Here is an 18,029-nt window from a genome sequence, read left to right as displayed (position 1 = left end):
TTTCTGGCTTCGACATTAATTATAAACACATTTTTGACACGTGTATTTTATAATTTATTGCCATATCATTCATTAGATTTGATATTTTATATAATTATTAACAAAGTTAAACTCACTAAAATAAAAATGAAAATACAAGAAGAGTTGCGAAGATAAAATGCGTATAAATATTACCAATAAGAATTAGGCGCAATGGTAACTTACTGTTAGGCACTTTGATTGTGTAGGTAACTAGTATTAAATTTATAAGGTCTTGGGCACTCTTATCCTTCGGATCCCTATCATTTGGTGTTATCATTGAGAGTCGAACCACGAAAAGGGTTACATGATAGGTGGGTGAAGCTGTCCAAAGAGAAAAAAGACTACCACCGGATCAGAGTGAAAGCCGCCGTGAAGAGTGATAATATTAGGAGTCCCACATTAAATATGTAGATAACTAATATGAGATTTATAAGATCTTAAATACTACCATCCTTTTGGACTGGTGATGAATCCCTGTCACTTAGCCAAACTCTTATATGGCGAAGACTTCAAACTCTACTTAATGCAATTGCTAATGAAATTGTAAGAATATCTTAATAAAGAAAAAAAAACCTGTGATGACTAGGTTCTAATCATTGCTATTTTAGGGAGGATTTTATCTAAACACCCGTTTTGCATCACATGTTAGTTTCACATTTATGCATGTAGAGATACCTCGGTAAAAACACAGATAAATAGTTTAATTTAAATGTATTAGTAGCATAAAACCTTTTTTTATACTATTATTAATACTTCATTTAATAAATTTATCCATGTAAACAATTATATAAAATATCAACTATAAATCTTTTTTACAAAGATAATGAATTAAAATTAAATTAAGAAATATAAATGTTAGTATTATTACTACTTGTTAGATATTTATTTATTAGATATTTGAGCCATTAAATAAAAATAAATTAATGATCAAAATTTGATATAAAGTGTAAGATTTTTTATTATTATACTATTGTTAAAATAATCAATAACAACTTATAAACATTTAGGATTTATTATTTCTCATATTGTCGGAAATAAAATTTTCTCCTACATTCATATAAAAATATGTGGGATTCATATTTTGTCTTTCTATATCTTTTTCTCACTTTTATATATATGTAAGAGATAAATTTATCTCCTATAACATGAAAAATATTAAATCAACATTTAATATATACATATGATGACTACGAAAAATGAATAAATATTTAAAATAGGAAAATTATTCTTTTATGTTATACGAGAGAATTACCTTAATACATTGATAAACATGCTTGTTACCTTTTTATTTTTTTTAACATATGATGGGACTCATCTATAACATGAGAAGAAGTGTCTTCTACGACTTGAGATCAATGCTCCCTTTAAAATAATATATCCAGAATACTTGTGTCTTTTTTTTAAAAAAAAGAAAGAAACAAAAGCGTATCTTTTATGGTATGTATCCACCGTAACAACTCCCAAGAAGAATGTCCGTTTCATAGTTTTGTCGAAAACGCGCTCACACATACAAAAACTGAAAAACACTGTAGTGTAGAGAAATTTTTAAGGTACCACGGTGATACCATTTATTCAGTAAAAAAAACCAATCACAAAAAAAGAAAAGATGAAAGTGAAATAAAAAAAATAAAATAAATACAAGTGACAAATTTTAAAAAGAAGTGGTACGTGTGCGAAGGTGGCAGCAAAAATTTGCTCTTAAGTGTAGTTGGTACTGTCCGTAAACGGTGAAGGCCAAAACGGGAACGGGACTGCCAAAAAACAAAAAAAAAGAATTGAAAAAGAAAAGAAAGAGAGTCACAGTGTCACGTTTCTGACTCTCTTTTTCTGATTTAACTAAACAAACACCACACACTCTCTTCTTCTTCTTCTTCTCACTTCTCACTTCTCTCTCTCCAAGGGTTACTTACAAGTTCCAAGTGAGAAAAATGGATTGAGGATTTCTCTCTCTCTTTCTTTTTCTATGTTATATTTTCTTTCAGATCAATCAGGTAACTCTTCATTTCTCTCTCTCTCTCTCTCTCTCTATTATTATTATTATTATTATTATTATTTTTATGTAATTTTGTTTTCTTGCTGTCGGTTTAGATCGGATTTGTTTGCTTGTGCGGAACAATAATCCGCTTTCTCCGTTAAACGTTTGATTTTCTGTTCGAGAGATTTTGATAAACATTGCGCGCGAAATCAACTCATGCAACTGTGGTGCGTAGAACTTTGTGAAATTTTTGTTGTTTTCTGGAAATTCGTTACTCTGCTGGAAGAAAATCTTGCCTTAGAAGACGCGAGTTTTTAGTTTTAACTTTTCAGTTTATTGTTGTCTTTTTTTATTTAATTAAATTGCCTTAATTGTTGAGTAGAAATGTTGCGCAAATTTTGCTCCTGTTTCTATTTTAGGGTTTTTTTTTTTTTGTTATTGTTGTGACTCTAAAAGATTTGGATCCGGACATTTTCTTTGTTTTCTGTTTTTGGTTGTTTCCTTGCGAGTTTTAGTGACTAATCAAGCTGCCATACAAATTATAAAGATGTGAATGCTTGAGGATTTGGTGAAGGGTTAAAATATGATGTAAAAAATAGTGAAGTTGGTTGAACTCTTGAGATTTTGTCTTGAATTTTTAGCTGGAGCTTTTGGATGATGTTTTAGCTTCTTCCTTCTTGCCATAATGAGTTGTCCGTGAGGGATAATGTGTTAGATTGTTTCCTTTTTTCACTTATACTATTGACTTTAGCTATATAGTATTGCAATTATTGCATTGAACTTTCATTTTGTCACAAATTCAAGAATAACCTTACTAAATGCTGATTATGTTTATGGTCATGCAGATAAAATAATTTTCATTTCTAAACGTGGAAACAAACTTTAAGTTACGAAACTAGCTTTTTTTTTGTGTGGAAAATTTTGAATATTTTGTGCAATTAAAAGGGGCTGGTTATACAGTTTTAAATGATGAAAATATGGAGGAACGCACTTTACTCACATAAGTTTTGATTCATTGTCTGATTGCCAGTCTTCACTTAGAAGTTAGTACAGCAAAATAGTTCTGAAATAACTTCACAATGGGAAGTTATGAACGTCAAACTTAAAGCCCTAAAATTATTCACTCACAGAGCTTTGTTTTTAGATCATTGTTAATTACTCAACTTTACCAGCTAGATTCCTATTTTATATAGTTATATAATATAATATCCCTAAATCGTAGTAGCTTTTGCTTTCAATCTTATCGTTATTCATTATAACCATATCCTCAATGGCTAGCTTTTATCTGTTTTCCCTTGCTTTATTTCTCTTCATTTTGATAGCACGGGTATGGTTTTTCTCATAAGGCACAAGTATGGCTTTTCTCATATAAAGATGATGAGTATTTGTAATTGCTGATAGGTATTTAGTTAACTTAATACTACTGCACATGGTTTGTGACTATGGATGTTGAAATATGGTATTTGTTTCTTTAATTTATCTTCTTCAGCTTCTTTGCTATGGAAGACTCCGATTCAGTTGCTACACTGATAGATTCTACAAATTCTAAGATACAACAGCTCCAAAAAGCGTTTGCTGAACTTGAAAGTTATCGAGCTGTTACACTCAACTTGAAATGGAAAGAACTTGAGGAACATTTCCACGGCCTTGAGAAATCCTTGAAGAGACGCTTTCATGAATTAGAAGACCAAGAAAAAGAGTTTGAAAACAAAACAATGAAAGCTCGAGAAATTTTGGAGAAGCGGGAAGCAGCTGTTTTTGCCAAGGAGAAAGACTCATTGCAGAGGCTTCAAGAGAAAAGAGATGCTGCTGTATTTGCCATTGTAAATGCTCGAGAAAAGCAGAGGAAGGTTTCATCAAATGAGTTGGCTATTGTCTCTGATGGGGGTCAAGGGACACCAGGTGTGGAGGAGAAACAAGTGGATGCTGCTGTGTCCATTGCTGCTGAAGGTAATTTTGATGATGTGCAACTTTCTCCTGAAAACAGAAATGTGGAGTTGATGTCTTATCCAGAGTTGGTAAAACTATGTAAAGAGATGGATGCTGGAGGACTTCACAAGTTCATATCTGACAACCGCAAGAACCTTGCTGCTGTAAGGGAGGAAATACCATATGCATTAAGAGTCGCTCCTAATGCTGCCCGTTTAGTTTTAGATTCTTTGGAAGGGTTTTACTGTATGGAAGTGTCAAATCAGGATGTAAAGAAGGATGCTAATTTATTGGGTCTTCGCCGAACCTGTATCATGCTGATGGAATGTCTGAGTGATTTCCTGACCAACTCAGACTGTGTTTCTAATGTAATTTCAGAAGATATCATGGACAGGGCAAAGGCGGTTGCTGAAGAGTGGAAACCTAGATTGGATGCTCTTGACATGGATGCTAGCAATGGGAATTCCTTGGAGGCTCATGCATTTTTGCAACTTCTGGCCAGTTTTGGTATTGCCTCTGGTTTTAACGAGGAGGAGTTATCCAGGCTGATTCCAATGGTGTCTCGGCGTCGCCAAACTGCTGATTTATGCCGCTGCCTTGGGTTGTCAGAGAAGATGCCGGGTGTGTATTTGTTCTTTTATAATGTTTTATATGAACCATCTGAGATTTTGAACAATATTTATCTAAAACTGTTGCGACTAAAGAAAAAGTTGTTTTTATTATTCCTTTATTTTATGCACAACTCTTTCATCTAATTACCTCTGTATCATTTTTTCTTTAATTTAATTTAATTTCAATAACAAAAAGTTTTTTTCTTAGTTTTCTTTCTGTTACAATATGATTTCTTGTTAAAGTATCTGCCAAACCCACCATATTAGTAACAGGATTTTTCCAATTTCTACAAATATTGAATAATTACTTTTTGCATTTTTCCAGTCTTCGTCAATGTGGCTGCTTGGTGGTACTTGTTAAATTATGAAAGGAAAAGCTAAAGGAAACTTGAATTATGATGAGTTGATGACTCAATTCTTTCCTGAAAATCATTTATAGCAATTGAATTGTGTGCATTAATATGCTAGGATATTCAGTGAAAACTGATTTTGCAAATAATCAAATATAATATAAATTATTATATAAATTTTATGTTAACAGAGTTTTTGGATCCTGGCTGATTGCATTGCCGCAGTGAATGACTTTTTAATGAGAGCCCAAGACCTTAGTTTATTAGAAGCTTCCCAAATGGCTTTTAACATGCTAGTCTCATGCATGAGTCTACAATTTATATCAATTATGGAGTAAAACAACTAAACTATTGCATCCGTTTGTTTTAAAGCTTTGTTTTACTTTTTGGATGTGCAGGTGTAATCGGGGTTTTGGTTAACAGTGGACGGCAAATCGATGCCGTCAACTTGGCTTTTGCATTTGATCTTTCAGAACAGTTTTCTCCCATTTCTTTACTGAAGTCTTACTTGAAGGATGCTAGAAAAGCTTCTCCTGTTAAAAGTGTTAACTCATCTCCCACTGCACAGGTGTGTTGTTGAGTCTCTGCTATATTAAGTAATTATTCCCTCTGTTGTTTTCTTTTAATGATTTGAACCAGTGATCTGAAATATTGCCTAGTTCTTTTTGTCTATTAAAGATATTGATATAAAACAATTAATGTGGTCTCACTTACCAATTTAAATTGTTGGGTTAAATTGGTTGCGTTAAATGGTATGAGAGCTTGTGACCAAGTGGTCATGAGCTCGAACTTCACCGCCCCTATTCTCTACTAAAATTAAAAAAAGTAAGTTAAAATCAGCATATGATAAACCAAAAAATTAAACCTGTGCATCATTATCTACGCTTTAAGCCCAAGGGCTCTTGCATGAGCATGTGTGTTAGAGTTATTAATATAAAACCATTAATGTGGTATCACTTAACAATTTAAGTTTTTTGGTTGAAATAGTTTTTTACATTGTCCATTTCTAATTAAGGTTCCCCATATTCTTATTGCTATCATTCAATATTTTGCTTGGTAGTTAGTTACAGAGGAATGTTTTCTGTAGTAGAAACTAGTTGTGTGGTAAGATCATGTTCTAACATTATTTGTAATGGTGTCTTGCTCTTGTGTTTATATTTATTTGGTGCTATTTTGGCCAGTCAGGTTTTGCTGGTAGCCTAAGTGGGAAATGACCAATTTGTTAAATGAATTTGGACATCCACTTTGCTTAATGTAACTTGCTCATTTCATGATTTTCTTGCTAGAGTACTCGGCCACAGGTTGGGCTAGTTGTTTGGTCTATTTCTGACTTATTGGGTTCTTCAGCTTCATCTGCAGCGATGTATGTTATCAGGGTCAAGGATAGAAACATTTGAGTGAAAGCTGCACTGTTCAGAAAAAAATGTAGGGAAATTCTGAACTGTTCAGAAGCTTAGGGGCATTGGGTATGCTCTGCTACCCCCCCCCTCCTCCTCTCTCTCTCTTTCTTCTGCTTCTGGTTCTTAATCCTCTTTTATTTTTGTCCCATAATGGCATACCACTAACTTCAACACAATATGTGACAAAATAGAGTCTGGCAAATAAGATAAAAAACTAGAACTGCAAATTAATTTAACCTGTTAACCTTGGTGTTTAGGACTTTAGGACTCTGCTTGTTGAGAAAGCTCTTGGAGATTCTAGTGTAAAGTGATTACGGAGCGAGCTTTTAGTTTGCTCATCAGCTTAAGGGTTGTCAGTGATTTGCTTTTTACTGGGTGTATTACTACATGCCATTTGACCTCAAATATTGAATATATGTACGTCTGAGATTCTTTTGTTTTGCATAGTAAATTATTCTAGTACTTTATAATATTCTTCCTGGATGTTTGAACAATGTACATCTTGAAGCATACCTATGGTGAATAAAAAATGTAAAATACGGAAGCAAATGTAGTTTTCAAAGGCAGCTTAGACATTCTTCAGAAATCAGTCAACAAAAAGCAGCTGTATATGTTCACTGAACACCTAAAATTGCATCTTTTACAAAAAGTAACAAACACCTCTTTTTGAGAGGTAATACAAGCCAAAGTGGCTAAAAAGTGCAACAAAGCTGTCCGATATATTTACATATTAGTTAATAGGTATTCTCTTGAAACAATTATGGGCAGAGCATCAAAGAGAAGTCTTTAAGACAATTCTATTCTTATCCCATAAAGAATGTATGATCAAACAGTCACGGTTGGAAGTAATGGCATTGTTCTCCCATGATATACACCCTAGAATTGCATAAGCTGTACAGGGCCATCAGCCTTAGCCTCCTTATTCCTTGAAAGTGCATAAACCTTGATATTGTCATGCACTTGAGTGGCTTCCTCCTTCCTGCCACCACCCAGCTACCTTGAATGGCTTGAACCATAAGAGCAACATTGAACTCTGTTTAATGGGTCCCTTACTTTTGGCTTCGATTGCTTTGATGGCTTCACTGTGCACATGCACGACTGAATCAATGGTGGGTACAAAGAACTAGCTGTAGATTTAGATGAGAGATGGATCTCTTAGATTAGATGATTCTCGAGCTCTCTTTGCTCTTCTTTGCATATGCTCTGTATGTTCAATTGTTGAGGTATACAGTATTTAGCTCCACAGTGGTGGTGGCTTTCTATTCCCTGATGACATAGTCATTTGAAAGATGTAGCACAATGTTATTTGAAAAGGGCAATGACAAGAGTTGGGAATAATTTAGGTGGGTTGGCATTTGCCACTGCTCCCCTTGGCAAAAGAACACAACACTGATGCACCACATAGAGAACAGCACCGTCTTTCTCTACCTCTCAGCCATCATAGTGTATCATGAGTCTCCGAATCACACCTGTGCTGGTGTTTTACAGAAGCTCTCTGCTTAAGTGTGGGGTGGCTGTGACAAGGGGGATGGTTAGTGATGCTGACTGGATTATGTGGATAATTCTAGTAGTCCTTGTTTGCCTGAGTCAGCTTGTGCCATGCCAAACCAGAAAAGATAGGCACATCATTTCATTCTGTGAATAGATTTAATGTCATTTAAGAGATTTTACATAATTACTCCTGATAAAATTTGTGAAGTCTGACATTGGTACAATTGAAACAATACGGAGAAAAATGCTTGATTTTCAAAAAATTAGAGGGATTATAAGTGCAATTAATATTTGATGGAAGAAACTATCCTCTCGGGTTGCCTAATGATTGTGTCTATATGCGTCTGTCTACACATGTACAAATTACAAAAGCATATCTTTCGTGTTTCTGTCAGGTCCTTATTTGCATTCTTCAAGATACCTTCCATGAGATGTCTTTGTTTGATTCTCAATTGGTTTTTGTGGTAATACAATGCTTTTGTTTTTGTTTTTTGTTTTTTAATATGCTTAGTGACTTCTTGTCTCAGGTTGAGGTTAATGAACGAGAGCTGATTGCACTAAAGGCTGTAATCAAGTGCATTGAAGAACATAAACTTGATCTGCAGTATCCTCTGGATCCTCTCCAAAAACGAGTGGTCCAACTAGAGAAGGCCAAAGCTGACAAGAAAAGGGAAACTGAAGCTACAAAGCCTCAACCCAAGAGACCCCGTGCTAATGGTGTGGGATATGGTCCTCGTGTCACTAACATTCCTTCTGACAAAACTTCTTCCTATGCTAGAGTTGCTGATAGGTATCCACAGTATGTGTATGATCGACCTTACATGTACCCTGGACCAACTGAAAATCATTGCCCTCCTCTACTAAGCACTGCAACATATAACTTCTCTCCTAGTCATGGCAACTACTTTGGAAATGGCTATCAGTACCAAGCTACATATCTCCACTAGTTAGCAGAGATGTTAACTTATGATATTATGATCCTTTCCTTTAATATTTAGTCTTAACCTTTAAGCTGTTGTGTGTTGTACTTTTTTCAATGTAGTCTTTAAGAATCGCTTAAAGAGGCAAATGTCTTGTTGAAATTTAACTTGTGCACTAGAAGATATTCTGATCCTCTAATGTATGAACTTTGTTCTCGTTTTTTATTAGCTTAGCTTGATGCCTTTGGAGTATATTTTTCTTGTCTTGGATCTGTGGCATTTTTTTTTTCGTTTTTTATTAATGATCTGTGGCTTTTAATGCTTTCAAAGAATTGCATTCTCTCATAATACATGGTTTTTCTTTGTTTAAAAGGATGCCCGTATAGATTAACTTATTTTAGAGAAATAATTATTGTTTTTGGCAGATTCTTAATAGAGTTTAAAAAAAATTGCTTTTTAGTATTTATATTATATTACTTAAATTATTATTATGTTTTTTTTACTTTTTGAAAAAAAAAACAAAAAAAAATACCCTTCGGAAATAAATTTTCCCAGACACGCCGTTACTGGGCGGAACTTTTGAACACCATCCTTTAATCATCAGCATATCTTTTGATAAGTAGACTCAGCTGGATAACAAGGTATCAGTACGCTTTTCTTTGCTGTCTGAGCCTTTTGTTGAACTGGACCATTCATCCCGTTTGGTATGGGTCCAAATCTGATTTGATTTTATTTTTGAAATCAAATTTTTTGTGTGGAACCCTTTGAGGAAAAAAAATAAATTTGAATGGATTTAGAAATTGATCTCATTATAAATAAAATTAATTTTATTTTATTGATTAGACTATTCAATAAGAATGAAATGGTGAATTTATAAACAATTTAAAATCAAATCAATTCCTGCGACATGCAAATAGAAGTAATGAAAATAATATTTTTTTTTTAAAAAAATATCACGTAATTTTTTTAAATTCTAAACACAATTTGATTTGAAAATCAAATCTCATATATGAAATTCAAGTGGGTTTATATCTTCTCTAAAGGCCCACTCTAATTTTCTTAAAGATGAATTTGTTCCGACTTTTATTTCCTTATAATTCTATTATGCATTGTATTCTTTTATACTTCTTTTCCTATTATTGCTTACATAATTACACTTCACTGTCTAATGTTTATTATCATAAAGTATTTATGGTCTTAATTAGAAGCATTTCATTCTATTATTCTAACATATTATCATTTTTTTGGGGTGAAATTCGAACATATTATTATGTCGATTAATCTTCAATACTTTGTAAGATGAACCTAATGTGCCTAAATTATTCTACTTGTTATGTGATGTGATATCTATTATGTAATATCTTACTAAGCTTGCAGTTTATATGCTATATATGTCTTACTATTTAAATGAAAATGGATTCAAAAGCTTCCCTATACATATCTTTTCTCGATCATGTATTGAACTAGACCTCTTAATGTTTGTCTGAAAAAAATTTGCTTGGCCTGGTTTAGCTTAGGATGATGTTTGGTTCGAATCAAGCTCACCTTATTTTAAAAATTGCTTATAATTAGGGAATATATTATATTTACAAACTACATTATGTATTATGGGTAGTACATGCTCAAGTAGTATGTTCTACGGGTAGTATATAGTGTAATTTATAAAAGTTATAAACTTTAAGTTTGTAAATATAACCGTACTTTATAATTAGTGCCGGCCTGTCTTATTTAAAAATAAATATTTTCACCTTTTTCTATCATAATTGCAATGGCAGAGTAATATATATATATATATATATATATATATATATATATATATATATATATATATATATATATATAAAAGTAATATATATATTGGAAAAAAATTTCTGCATAGGTGTTAGAAAAAAATTTCTGTCACGGAGAGTAAATCAAGAAGAGAGAAATCCATAAGGAGAGAGAAATTAATTAAATGATGGATCTACTCTTGATTTACTCTTTGTGGCAGGATTTTTTTTTCTGCCACAAATGCAAAAATGTTATTCCCATATATATTCTAGTTTATTACCCATGCGATCACGGAGAAAAAATAAATTGTTTGTTTGTCTCGTAAAAGTTAACGCAAATTTTAAATAAATTCTATAAATAAAATTTTGTAGGACACAATTATTAAAGAAATAATTGTTTACTGAAAAATAAAAAGATAAAATAGATAAGAGATTTCCAACTTAATATTGAATAGTGTCTATAATAGATGGAACAATGACCATTTTGCCACGTTTCACCAAAATATTTACCAGATTGTTACGCCAGCAGTAAAAATTTTCAAACTGCCACGTGGCATAATTCGCTACACTGTGTAGCGAATTACGTGGACAAGATGGCAGTCCTGCACAGTCAGCCCTAGGACACGTGTCAAGCCAGGCATAATTCGCTACATTGACACGTGTCCTAGGGCTGACTGTGCAGGACTGCCATCTTGTCCACGTAATTCGCTACCATGTGTAGCGAATTATGTGGCCATTTGGGAGGTGACACATCAGCAGGCATAATTCGCTACACAGTGTAGCGAATTATGCCACGTGGCATTCTGGAAAATTTTACTGTTGGCGTGGCAGTCTGGTAAATATTTTGGTGAAACATGGAAAAATATTTTGGTGAAACATGGCAAAACGGTCATTGTTCCATAATAGACTCTAAAAATGTTATATTAGTGACTCTAAAAATATGCAATAATAAATCCTTTGGAAGAGATTTCAGGGCCAACTGTCTCTGTTTCTCAATCGCTCATCGCTTTGCAGAAGATGAAGAATCAACCATTGAAAGAAGGTTTAGGAAAAAAAAAGAATATCAAAAGGTTTCAGAAAATAATCAGGATTAAGAGACTAACATGTAATTTATAAAAAAAATAAAAAAATAAACTTCTTGATGCATATAAAATAAAAGAAGTTGGTTGAAGGTTACACACATGAATAATAAAAAATTTAATGACAAACATAGTTTTACGATGCAGAAGGTGTCTCTTCATTTTTTTTAGTTGAAGATGGTTTACCATAAATGTATTTTATTAAAAAACAATTCGTAATCAAACATAGGAATAAATATGTCCAAATTCAAGTAATAAGCAAATTATTGTATATTAATTATTGTAGAAGGTTAACTTTAGAAGAAGAAAAACAAACACTAAAAATTTAGATTATATTAAATAATGTTTTAAAACTTGGACCAGCCATCGACTCGGTCGAGGCATTGGGTCATTGGTTTAACCGGATATACTGTTCACATATTAAAAAAATATATAAATATATTACTTATAATATATGAAGAAAGTGAATTGTAATAAATGCTACAAATTAAAGAAGAATGTTATTTTTTTTTTGGTTGAAAGAAGAATGTTATTTATATATGCAAAAGAAAGCGACAACATTATATTTTTTATCTTAACAGTTTGCATAATATACAATTTTTTAATCTAATCCTCATAAAGGTAACTGGAATGCATAAAAATAAAAGAATAATATTAACTAAAATATGTAAAATTATCGCATTTCATCATCTCTCCTGAGTCTAACATCTTCAAGGATCTCGCGAATCAACGACCATAACAAGCTAGTAAAAAAGTGAGACAGAAAAAGATCATCATCTTTAAGATTTTATGCACTTTGAAACGATACAGAGCAAATGTCAGATAAAAAATTACTACACTATGGATATTTCTTTATAAATATAAAAGCATAACTGAAACAACAATATCGATTTTTCAAATTCTATCGTAATTTTTTTTTCAATTACAGAATATATTAATACGAAGAAAAGAATTTATTATAGAATATATTAATATAAAGAAAAGAATGAATGCACATTTAGGGAAGGACAAAAAGCTGGCTATTATACATAGTCTCAACTAGAGTTTTGTTTCTTTTTTATTTTTTAAGTTGAAAAATCAAATTATTTTTCGGATCTTCCTTCCATTTCCAACTCATGGGTCCAGTTTGCTTAAGACTTTTCCCCCTTCTTTTGTTTGAATAAGAAGCAAACTTAAAAAAAAGGGGTCAATTTTCCAAAACAATTAAATAAAAATGGGTCAACTAGTTTTCGTTTAACCCACTAACTCGTCGAGACTCGGCCGAGTCAATCGGTCTAAGTCGAGTCAAGTGCATGGCCAATCCAAATGGCCACTCGAATCAGTGCCCTCATCGGGTAACCGAGACTCGGGTCGATCTGAGTTTTAAAACACTGGTATTAAATATCATAACATCAAATAATTAATGTTTAACCTCATGTTAAACATTAGACAATCCTCCATAATTGTTCAATCAAACGTTAAATAAATATTAAGACATTATATATTTCTTAATTGTCTAATAATTCTCAAATATATAGTTCAACAACACTCAACTATGTTGATGTTACACAACTTCTTCCCCAGCAGCTCTGTCCATACACAACTTCCCTTTCTCCAGCGAAGTGGCTTTGACTTCAACAATAGAACTAATTTAAAAAAAAATGTTTGAGTCACTATATTATATTAATGATATAGAATATAGAAATAATATGTAGTAAAAAATTATAAACACATAAATAATGGGTAAGTACTTAACTCTTTATCTATCTTAATCTTTTTGTTAGGACAATTAATTGAACAATTAAAATCTTCTTCCTTGTCGGCATCAGATTTTATAATCAACGGTGACAACAAAGTGAGGGAAACATCAGCAACATCAACATTATCACATGTTTGACCCTCATCATCCTGGTAAGACATTAAAATTATATAAAATTATGAAACATTATACAAAAAACGCATAAAATGTTTAATTGATAAATTTTTATTTTAATTTAAAGATACTACAGCTCTTTCCGGATTTGCTGATACAACATCAACCGATCCAAACCGATTCCAATTGCAGTGACCGAACCGAAAAATCGATAACCGAATAAACCGAAAATCAAAAAATCGAAAATAAAAAAAAATCGCAAATTTTAATTGGATTGGATCGGTTTTTGGATTGGTTGATGAAAACCGATCCAATATATTAATTTTTCTCTACCTACTTGGGCTTTTCCCCAATTGTAGCCCAAAAATTTCTAAACCCAAGACTTGTTAACCCATCAACTACATCCAAGAAAAAACCTAATCACATCTCATCAACAAAGTTTTATCTGTGCAGAGCTTCATATCTCATTGCAAAAAAAAAAAACTATATTATCGTTTACTGATGCTTTTGTATTTAAAAAATAAAATTATAAAGCCAATATATACAAAAGATGTTATTTGCACAATAATCGTGAAACAAATTTTAAGATTTTCAAAAAACCAAAAACCGAAAACCGATCCAATCCAAACCGAAAAAAATTGGATGGGATCGGTTCGGATTTGAAAAAAAATTCAAACCAAATGGATGATTAAATGATCAAACCGAAGGTATTGGATCAGATGATTTTTGCTTCCAAAACCGATCCAATTCAGACCGCGAACACCCCTAACATCAGTGTCGCAAGCATTATAGAATACGGCTTGATCTTGAAAATTAAAAATATTTATAAAACTAATACAAAGTACTAATATAATCAAATAACGTTTGAAAATGTAAACAACTACATTTTGGTCAACAACAGACTTAAGATATGATGCGATAATAGTTTCACTGCAACAAACTTTAGAAACTTGATATTTTGGCTTCGTGTGTGATTTCAAATTCTTCTTTTTCACATTGACTTTAAATAACATGAATTCGCCATTAAGAACGTTAAACTCTTCCAGATAATGATCTAAATCACCACCCTGCATCAAAATGTTATACAAAGTTAATAATTAATTATTTTTTTAAAAGAACCTCAATGAACAAAAAATGCGGAGGAATTAGAATCAGACCTTTTGAAATGCTGCTCGCGTAAATCAGTAAAACTCATTCCCAACAAAGCAACACAGTCTCTATCGAACAAAAGAAAAGATCCAGAATCTGTGTTGTCCACAACCCTCACTTGAATACTAAATCTGCCAGACATTAACATTGGTTGTTTAGTTACGCATCATAAAGGAATAAGTGAAATGCGCAGTATTTTGTCATTGAAATGTTAAGATTCAAAACACGTTGAGGACAATTAACTTACTTTGGACGATAATCATCCCAATGTTTCTGGCCGTTCTTACGATACCATTTTTCAAAATTAAAACAAACAGAATACAAACATTTTTACAGGACTTGTACCACCAATTGTATTTCGATTCAGTCGACTTTATAGTTCCGAAAGTAATCCACATCATAACTTGACATAAGAATAATAAAAACATAAGAACACAAAACAAAATCCAATAAAGATATGGAAAGTTATTCATCAGTTGTGAAAATATACCTCCCTACAATTCGTAATATCACTGATACACTTCCTTTTAATATCTTTCAGAAACTCATTTTCAAAAGAATATGAGGATTGGGCGAACAACTGAGTCAACCTCAGACTACTTCCATCGAACAGATGAAAGCCTAAAACATAGTTTTATAACATAGAATAGAATCAGGGCATATACAAAAATGAATGCTTTTGGAAAGATACATCCGACTATATTAATTGCATGTTCTTAAAAGTATATACAACACATTTTTTTGAAGTCCATAATCTCTGGTACATTGGAATAAAAAAGAATCTTTGTGGTATATTTTGTATTTGTTATTCCCCTTTTACCTATACATTCAAAAAAATAAATACAATATAACAGAGAAATTGAACAATATATACTTAAACAAAAGCATAAAATGAGAAAGAACTATTAGTAAAAATACCCCTAAAACCCTTTATCATTGCAAGCTAGACTATGATCACATTCTGAGGAGATTCAAAATATGTCAAAAAAGTTTATACTTGATCTACATACTGCTCATACAAAGTACACTCAAGCTTGTGTCTCCTATTTTGCAGTGGTTGTAAGAAATCATGTTATATAGTTTAACACATTTATCCAAGATGAAATCTATATAAACATACGATAAACATAAATACCTTAGGTTGTCAAGCTCTAACACAACCATTTTTCGTTTTTCAACTGGAGACAACATGCTAACGAACTTTCCTAATTCCTGATAGTAAACCAATGACGTCTACAAAACAAAGAAGTTGGACATATGATAATCTTAAAAACAAAATAAATAAGCGAGTAATATCAGAGACAAAACATATTACCTACTAAATAAGGACAATCAGGTGTTTTTTTCTCAATAATGTCAAAATCAACAAAATCAAATCCATTGGCAGGAAAAGTAGCGTCAACAATCGATTTAACATCCATCCTCAAGTTGAAAGACAAACGATAATCATGCCTAGTTGGCCTGAAATTGTCACTATTTAAATCAACTCCAAAATTTCTGATAAAATAAATATCTGCTTCACAAGTTTTATTCCAGACTTGTAAAGTACCTTTCACAGTAGCATGGATCCTTCCACCCTACAAAACGTACACATTAATAAAATAATGAAAACCAAATTATATTATTTCACAACAGTTATGTCAAATAGAAACCAAAAGTATTACCTGTTCATCCAACAAAACCATTTCCACATTGTTGTCAAAATCTTTTTGATACAAATTAGGAACATTTCAAGTCCTAATCACCCTAACCTTAATCCTCTACTCCTCCTTAGTAAGATGAAGATCCTTTATAAAAACATATTTGAAATACATAATGCAGAAGAACGACTTGAGAAGAAGAAGAAAAACAGACGAAGAACAGAAGAAATATGAGCACAGAAGCCAGTTATAAAAAAAATAAAAATTGCAGCAAAACATCAGCAAATTTTCCAAAAAATGGAGTAATTTTCGGCTAGGGTTTTGGATGGAATAAAATAAGAAAAGTGTCTCATTTAAACAAGAAAAAAGGGAAACTAAATATGATGGCTAATCAACCCATTGTTTAGCGCCCATCACTTCCCAGTCATATTGGATATAGTTTCCTTCTTCTTTTTTACTTTATCAATCCAATTGATTGATTTTCCTAATTTTAGCCAATCAATCTAATTAATTTGTTTCCTTAATTTGAGCTACTCAATCTAATTAATTGGTTTGTTTAACTTGAGTCAATCAATCTAATTAATTGGCTTCCTTAATGTTCTCCATTGTGATCAAATTTAATTTAATGCTATATTTAAATTTCAATTTCAAATTCAAAATTAGAATTGAAATTAATTTTATTAAATTAAAATTAAAATTAATTAGGTTGCACTATGAATCAAGTCCCACTTGGCCCATGATGCATTTAATTTAAATTTTTTAAAAAACTTTCTTAAGATGGAAAGTGTACACTTTTCAAAAGAATCCAAGTCATTGTATAAATTACACGTGACAAAACTTTCAACAGAATGACTCTGAATATATATATATATATATATATATATATATATATATATATATATAGAGAGAGAGAGAGTTTGTATTTGTCATTTAACATGACACAACAAACTTTTCTACACACACAATATTTTGTGAGGCCCACACTTTTTGAAGAAAAAAGAAAAAAAGAAAATTATGCCACACAAAACGAATCTCTATAACATTACACAATCACTTTCCTTACAGCATAATTCTTATAAAACTCTCTCTCTCTATATATATATATTAGGAACGCGAAATTACTCATGTTTTTTTTTTTTTTGGGTAACATACTCATGTATTCTTTATGTAAGTTATAACTATTTATATGATTTAAATTAAGGATAATATATTATGACTATCTATTTTAATGCTTACTTTACCTACTTTTTTAAACATCGTTAAATTAAAATTTTAAAAAATAATGGAAGGATAAAGAAAAGACTAAGTTTAGTTGAGATTGTGATCTAAATGATATAAAAAAAATTTAAGTAAAATAAACATAAAAAAATAGACGTAATATCTTATGCCTTAAAAATACCAGGTAATGCTCACAATTATGGACTTTAGGAGAAAGGGGCAATCACCATTTTTGTCAAAAAATAAAAATCAACCACACTAAAGATTTATATAAATTTGTGAGATGAGCAATGAGTGACTCCATGATATATACTAGCATTTTAGTATTATTTTTACTAAATATATGTGTACCTTTCGCCGGGATTCACTCTAAATATAAAAATAAAATCATCATCCCCCTTCTTCTTTTTTCATCTTAACGTCACTTGTGACCGATTCCCCATATATTTATATCAGAAATATAATTATTGTAGAGAAAGAATACTAATTGAAAGAAAGAAATTAGTTAGTGTGTTTCTTCTTGTGTTTTGTTTCCTATTTTCTCCAAAAAGAGAGGGGAAAGAATACTAATTGATACACACTTTAACTTCAGTACTTCTGAAAATATCAACTTTTATATAATTTT

General features: G+C 31.6%; 1 protein-coding gene across 2 annotated transcripts; it reads left to right on the top strand.

The window, feature by feature from the left end:
• Positions 1-1,838: 1,838 nt before the first annotated feature.
• On the top strand, positions 1,839-8,941 carry LOC133303322 (FRIGIDA-like protein 3). Of its 2 annotated transcripts, XM_061503213.1 has the most exons (5): positions 1,839-2,012; positions 2,110-2,223; positions 3,486-4,546; positions 5,285-5,454; positions 8,305-8,941. In XM_061503213.1, the coding sequence occupies exons 2-5, from the start codon at positions 2,213-2,215 to the stop codon at positions 8,722-8,724; spliced, it is 1,662 nt and encodes a 553-aa protein (XP_061359197.1). In that variant the 5' UTR covers positions 1,839-2,012; positions 2,110-2,212; the 3' UTR covers positions 8,725-8,941. The 2 variants fall into 2 exon arrangements, with proteins under 2 accessions (XP_061359197.1, XP_061359198.1); XM_061503214.1 differs by lacking the exon at positions 2,110-2,223.
• The last annotated feature ends 9,088 nt before the right edge of the window (positions 8,942-18,029 follow it).

The sequence above is a fragment of the Gastrolobium bilobum genome, unplaced genomic scaffold (assembly GCF_033153095.1).
Source record: "Gastrolobium bilobum isolate Gb01-03AN ecotype WA unplaced genomic scaffold, APGP_CSIRO_Gbil_v1 utg3921, whole genome shotgun sequence".
NCBI classification, from domain to species: Eukaryota; Viridiplantae; Streptophyta; class Magnoliopsida; order Fabales; family Fabaceae; genus Gastrolobium; species Gastrolobium bilobum.
The sequence above is the reverse complement of the archived record's forward strand: the minus strand, read 5'-3'. Positions and strand labels throughout refer to the sequence as shown.